The 7,011-nt window shown below is 58.3% G+C and overlaps 1 protein-coding gene across 1 annotated transcript in view; it reads right to left on the bottom strand.

The window, feature by feature from the left end:
- GRIPAP1 (GRIP1 associated protein 1) overlaps positions 1-5,038 on the bottom strand; it is a 9,014-nt gene extending 3,976 nt beyond the window's left edge. The window contains exons 1-6 of the mRNA XM_084224026.1: positions 4,978-5,038; positions 4,473-4,539; positions 4,294-4,355; positions 2,481-2,507; positions 1,419-1,526; positions 840-965 (exon numbers count right to left, since the gene is read on the bottom strand). Of these exons, the coding sequence (XP_084080152.1) occupies positions 840-965; positions 1,419-1,526; positions 2,481-2,507; positions 4,294-4,355; positions 4,473-4,539; positions 4,978-5,019 (432 nt within the window). The 5' untranslated portion in view covers positions 5,020-5,038. The remainder of the gene's footprint in view (positions 1-839; positions 966-1,418; positions 1,527-2,480; positions 2,508-4,293; positions 4,356-4,472; positions 4,540-4,977) is intronic.
- Positions 5,039-7,011: the final 1,973 nt, after the last annotated feature.

Here is a 7,011-nt window from a genome sequence, read left to right as displayed (position 1 = left end):
GGGGGTTTGGATGTCCTGGGGCAGATTTTGGGGTCCCAGGGGGGATTTGGGGGGGATTTTGGGGGGATTTTGGGGTCCCAGGGGGATTTGGGGGGATTTGGGGGGAATTTGGGGGGATTTTGGGGGGGATTTTGGGGGGGATTTGGGGGGATTTTGGGGGGATTTTGGGGGGGGTTTGGGGATTTTTGGGGGGATTTTGGGGGATTTTTTGGGGGGATTTTGGGGGATTTTGGGGGTCTACCTTGGCCAGCTCCCGCAGAAGGGTGCTGGGGGTTGCTGGGGAGGATTTTGGGGTTCCAGGAGGGATTTTGGGGGGATTTTGGGGTTTTTTGGGGGTTCACCTTGGCCAGCTCCCGCAGCAGGGTGTTGGGAGTTCCTGGGGGAATTTTGGGGGAATTTGGGGGGATTTGGAGGAGATTTTGGGGGGATTTTGGGGTTCTACCTTGGCCAGCTCCCACAGCAGGGTGTTGGGAGTCCCAGGGGGGATTTTTGGGGGGATTTGGGGTTTTTGGGGTTCACCTTGGCCAGCTCCTGCAGCAGAGTGTTGGGGCTCCCAGGGGGATTTTTGGGGGGGATTTGGGGTTTTTGGGGTTCACCTTGGCCAGCTCCCACAGCAGGGTGTTGGAGTCCCAGAGGGGATTTTGGGGGATTTTTGGGGGATTTTGGGGGTTTTTGGGGTTCACCTTGGCCAGCTCCCACAGCCAGGTGTTGGGAGTTCCCAGGGGGATTTTTGGGGGGATTTTGGGGTTTTTGGGGTTCTACCTTGGCCAGCTCCACTGCAGGGTGTTGGGAGTCCCAGAGGGGATTTTTGGGGGATTTTGGGGGTTTTTGGGGTTCACCTTGGCCAGCTCCCACAGCAGGGTGTTGGGAGTCCCAGGGGGGATTTTTTGGGGGGATTTGGGTTTTTTGGGGTTCACCTTGGCGAGCTCCCGCAGCAGGGTGTTGGGAGTTCCCAGGGGGATTTTCTGGGGGGAATTGGGGTTTTTTTGGGGTTCACCTTGGCCAGCTCCTGCAGCAGGGTGTTGGGGTTCCCAGGGGGGATTTTTTGGGGGGATTTTGGGGGTTTTTTGGGTTCACCTTGGCCAGCTCCCACAGCAGGGTGTTGGAGTCCCAGAGGGGATTTTGGGGGGATTTTTTGGGGGGATTTGGGGTTTTTTGGGGGTTCACCTTGGCCAGCTCCCACTGCAGGGTGTTGGGAGTCCCAGAGGGGATTTTTTGGGGGGATTTTTGGGGTTTTTTGGGGTTCACCTTGGCCAGCTCCCACAGCAGGGTGTTGGAGTCGCAGAGGGGATTTGGGGGGGATTTTTGGGGGGATTTTGGGGTTTTTTGGGGTTCTACCTTGGCCAGGCTCCCGCAGCAGGGTGTTGGGGTTCCCAGGGGGGATTTTTTGGGGGTATTTTGGGGTTTTTGGGGTTCACCTTGGCCAGCTCCCGCAGCAGGGTGCTGTTCTGCAGGCGGAAATCGTCCTCTTGGCTCTGCAGCTTCCCCTGGAGCATCCTGGTCTCCCCCAGCAGCGCCTCCACCTCCTGGGGAGCCCCAAAAATGGGATGAGAACCCCAAAACGGATCAGACAAAGCAAAAATGGGATGAGACACACCAAAAATGGGAAGAGAACCTCAAAAATGAGACCAGACACCACAAAAATGGGATCAGACACACCAAAATGAGATCAGACCCCCAAAAAATGGGATCAGACACCCCAAAATGAGATCAGACCCCCCAAAAATGGGATGAGAACTCCCAAAAATGGGATCAGAAACCCCAAAAATAGGATCAGACACCCCAAAATCAAGATCAAACATGCCAAAAAATGAGATCAGACAACCCAAAAACATGATCAGACACACAAAAAATGGATCAGACACCCCAAAAAAGGGATCAGACACCCCAAAAATGGGATGAGAACCCCCAAAATGAGATCAGACACCCCAAAAAGGGATCAGACACACCAAATGAGATCAGACACCCCAAAAATGGAATCAGACACCCCAAAAATTGGGTGAGAACTCCAAAAATGGGATGAGAACACCAAAAATGAGCTCAGACACCCCAAAAATGGGATCAGACACCCCAAAAATGGGATGAGAATCCCCAAAAATGAGATCAGACACCCCAGAAATGGAATCAGACACCCCAAAAATTGGATGAGGATCCCCAAAACTGAGACAGACACCCCAAAAATAGGATGAGAACCCCAAAAACAGGATCAGACACTCCAAAAATGGGATGAGAACCCCAAAAATGAGACCAGACACCCCAAAAAAGGGCTCAGAGACACCAAAAATGAGACCAGACACCGTAAAAACAGAATCAGACCCCCCAAAAATGGGCTAGAACCCCCCAGGAATGAACCCTAGACCCCTCCCCAAATACCCCTGAAGCCCCCCAGACACCCCAAAACGAACCCAGAGACTCCAAAACGTCCCCAAGACCCCCCAAAATCCCCCTGGGATCCCCCAAATTTCCCCCCCAGGACCCACCTGGGCCTTCTTGCTCTTGCTGAGGGCCTGGAAAAGAAGGGGAGGGGTCACAGGGAGGATTTGGGGGGCTCAGGGGGGGATTTAGGGAAGATTTGGGGGTCCTGGGGGGTCACAGGAGGGTCCTGGGAGGGTCTCAGGGGGATTTTGGGGACCCTGGAAGGGTCCCAGGGGGATTTTGGGGATCCTGGAAGGGTCCCAGGGGGATTTTGGGGATCCTGGGGGGGTCTCAGGGGGATTTTGGGGATCCTGGGAGGGTCTCAGGGGGATTTGGGGGGTCCTGGGAGGGTCTCAGGGGGATTTTGGGGATCTTGGGGGGGTCTCAGGGGGATTTGGGGGATCCTGGAAGGGTCCCAGGCAGATTTGGGGGGTCCTGGGGGGATTCCTGGGGAATTTGGGGGGTCCTGGGGGGGTCCCAGGGGGATTTTGAGGATCTTGGGGGGGTCCCCGGGGCATTTTGGGGATCCTGGAAGGGTCTCAGGCGGATTTGGGGGGTCCCAGGGGGGGTCCCAGGGGGATTTGGGGATCCTGGAAGAGTCCTAGGGGGATTTTGGGGATCCTGGAAGGGTCCCAGGGGGATTTGGGGGGGTCCTGGGGGGGTCTCAGGGGGATTTTGGGGATCCTGGGGGGGTCTCAGGGGGATTTTGGGGATCCTGGGAGGGTCTCAGGGGGATTTTGGGGATCCTGGGAGGGTCTCAGAGGGATTTGGGGGGTCCTGGGGGGATTCCTGGGGGATTTTGGGGATCCTGGAAGGGTCCCACGGGGATTTTGGGGATCCTGGGGGGGTCTCAGGGGGATTTTGGGGATCCAGGGAGGGTCCCAGGGGGATTTGGGGGGTCCGGGGGGGATTCCTGGGGGATTTTGGGGATCCTGGGGGGGTCCCAGGGGGATTTTGGGGATCCTGGGGGTGTCCCAGGGGGATTTGGGGGATCCTGGGAAGGTCCCAGGGGGATTTGGGGGGTCCTGGGAGGGTCTCAGGGGGATTTTGGGGATCCTGGGGGGGTCCCAGGGGGATTTTGGGGATCCTGGGAGGGTCTCAGGGGGATTGTGGGGATCCTGGGAGGGTCCCAGGGGGATTTGGGGGGTCCTGGGGGGATTCCTGGGGGATTTTGGGGATCCTGGAAGGGTCTCAGGGGGATTTTGGGGATCCTGGAAGGGTCTCAGGGGGATTTGGGGGGTCCTGGAAGGGTCTCAGGGGGATTTGGGGGGTCCTGGGAGGGTCCCAGGGGGATTTTGGGGATCCTGGGGGGGTCCCAGGCGGATTTTGGGGATCCTGGGGGGGTCCCAGGCGGATTTTGGGGATCCTGGGGGGGGGTCTCAGGGGGATTTGGGGGGTCCTGGGGGGATTCCTGGGGGATTTTGGGGATCCTGGAAGGGTCTCCGGGGGATTTGGGGGATCCTGGGAGGGTCCCAGGGGGATTTTGGGGATTCTGGGAGGATCTCAGGGGGATTTTGGGGATCCTGGGAGGGTCCCAGGGGGATTTTGGGGATCCTGGGGGGGTCTCAGGGGGATTTTGGGGATCCTGAGGAGGTCCTAGAGGGATTTGGGGGGTCCTGGGGAGCCCTGGGGGGGGTTATGAGAAGAATTTGGGTTTTTTTAAAGGGGGGGTCACAAGGAGAATTTGGGGGGTTTTTTTGGGGGGGGTCACGAGGAGAAATTTGGGGTTTTTTAGGGGGGTCACGAGGAGAAATTTGGGGTTTTTTGGGAGGGGTCACGAGAGGAATTTGGGGTATTTGGGGGGATCACAAGGAGAATTTGGGTTTTTTAGGGGGGTCACGAGAGGAATTTGGGGTTTTTTAGGGGGTCCATCCTCACCTTGTTGGCCTTGGCCAGGTCCCTGTCCAGCGTCTGCACCTTCTGCCGCAGCCCCGACAGCTCTGGGGGGGTCACAGCCGTGAGGAGGGGGCTGCGAGACCCCCCCCAACCCTCCCCAGCCTCTGGAGACCCCCAAAAAACCCCAAAACCCCCAAAATTCCGCCCCCCCCGGGCCGTACCGGCGCCGTTCTTGCGCAGCTCATCCGACAGCCGGTAGTTCTCGGTGCGCAGCTCCAGCAGCTGCGCCTGGGGAGCACCGAGGAGGTTTGGGGGGGCAAAGAGACCCCCGAGACCCCCCCCAAAATGCCCTCGGTTCCTTTCAGACCCCTCCGAGCGCCTCAGGACCCTCCAGGTCTCTCCTAAACCCCTCAAAGACCCCCGGAACCCTCCGAGACCTCCGAGCCTGACACATCCAGAGACCCCCGCAAAAGCGACCCCAGGATCCTCCTCAGCTCTCCCTGAGCCCCCCAGAACCCCCCAGAACCTCCCCGACCCCCGCCCAGAGCCCCTCAGGACCCCCCAAACCTCCCCGAGCCCCCCAGGGCTCCCCCGAATCCCCCCAAAAGCCCCCTCAGGACCCTTAAAAACCCCGCCATGACTTTCCCCTGACACCTCTCAGACCCCGCAAACCCCCGGGAGCTCCCCCAGGTCCCCCCCGAGCTCCCCGGGACCCCCCGGCCGCACCTGCATCCTTTGGAACTCCTCGGCCGACAGGGCCTGCGCCATCTTGGCGCTCGGGTCCCCCCCCCCCGCAGGAGGGACCGGAAGTGGCCGCTCTACCCCGGCGCGGGATCATAGAGACGCAAAGGCACTGCTGGGCATGGAACCATAGAGTTCAGTCCTCCCCGCCGGCCAGAGCGGCCAGGAGAATGCTAAAGTTTAGACCTCCAAGCCGGCCAGAGCGGCCAGGCGGATCATAGAGTTCAGTCCTCCGCGGCGGGACCATAGAGAGCGGTAAAGGCCCCCAGAGAGTCCTCGGGGCGGTACAAACCTTCTCCCCCCGCGTTTTTGGGGGGTCTGGGGATGTGTTCCCCCTCCCAGAGGGAGCACGGGGATCCCCTCAGGGCCAATACAGGCTGTAGAGACCCCCCCGCCATGTTCTGTGGGGGTATAGAGCGCCCTCTGGTGTTGGAGGTCTCCAGGGACCACCCCCCCAATCTCTGGCGCCCCTCAGGGACCCCCCCGGCTCTTGAGCCCCCTCAGTGCCACAGGGACCTCGCAGTGCTGGTGACAGCGGCTGGATCTGAGCCCAGGTGTGCCCAGGTGAGCACCATTTCCCCTTCAGGTGCCCCTCAAACCCTTCATAGGTGCCATTTCTACCCTCATCCCCCTCACAGACACCATTTGTCCCCTCACGGGCTCCATTTCCCCCTCAGGTGCTCCTCAAACTCCTCACAGACACCATTTCCACCCTCATCCCCCTCACAGACACAATTTCTTCCCTCACGGGCTCCATTTCCCCTTCAGGTGCTCATCAAACCCTTCATGGGCACCATTTCCACCCTCATTCCACTCACAAACACCATTTGTCCCCTCATGGGCTCCATTTTCCCCTCAGGTGCTCCTCAAACCCTTCATGGGCACCATTTCCACCTTCATCCCCCTCATAGACATCATTTGTCCCCTGATCCATTTGATACTTTTCACCATTTCCCCCGATCTACCTCACGGGCCCCATTTCCCCCTCAGGTGCTCTTCAAACCCTTCATAGGTGCCATTTCCACCCTCATCCCCCTCAGAGACACCATTTGTCCCCTCACGGGCTCCATTTCTCCCTCAGGTGCTCTTCAAACCCTTCATAGGTGCCATTTCTACCCTCGTCCCCCTCACAGACATCATTTGTCCCCTGATCCATTTGATCATTTTCACCGTTTCCCCCTGATCTAACTCATGGGTTCCATTTTCTCCTCAGGTGCCCCTCAAACCCTTCGTGGGCACCATTTCTACCCTCATCCCTCTCACAGACACCATTTGTCCCCTCACGGGCACCATTTCTCCCTCAGGTGCTCCTCAAACTCCTCACAGGCACCATTTCCACCCTCGTCCCCCTCACAGACACAATTTCTTCCCTCACGGGCTCCATTTCTCCCTCAGGTGCTCTTCAAACCCTTCATGGGCACCATTTCCACCCTCATCCCCCTCACAGACATCATTTGTTCCCTCACGGGCACCATTTCCCCTTAGGTGCCCCTCAAACTCCTCACAGGCACCATTTCCACCCTCGTCCCCCTCACAGACACCATTTCTTCCCTCACGGGCTCCATTTCTCCCTCAAGTGCCCCTTAAACTCCTCACAGGCACCATTTCCACCCTCATCCCCCTCACAGACACAATTTCTTCCCTCACGAGCTCCATTTTCCCCTGAGATGCCCCTCAAACTCCTCACAGACACCATTTCCACCTTCATCCCCCTCACAAACATCATTTGTCCCCTGATCCATTTGATCATTTTCACCGTTTCCCCCTGATCTAACTCACAGGCACCATTTCCCCCTCAGGTGCTCCTCAAACTCCTCACAGGCACCATTTCCACCCTCGTCCCCCTCACAGACATCATTTGTCCCCTCACGGGCTCCATTTCTCCCTCAGGTGCTCCTCAAACCCTTCATGGGCACCATTTCCACCCTCATCCCCCTCACAGACATCATTTGTCCCCTGATCCATTTGATCATTTTCACCATTTCCCCCTGATCTAACTCATGGGTTCCATTTTCTCCT

This window comes from Fringilla coelebs (assembly GCF_963513975.1).
Source record: "Fringilla coelebs genome assembly, chromosome: 33".
Lineage (NCBI taxonomy): Eukaryota > Metazoa > Chordata > Aves > Passeriformes > Fringillidae > Fringilla > Fringilla coelebs.
The sequence above is the reverse complement of the archived record's forward strand: the minus strand, read 5'-3'. Positions and strand labels throughout refer to the sequence as shown.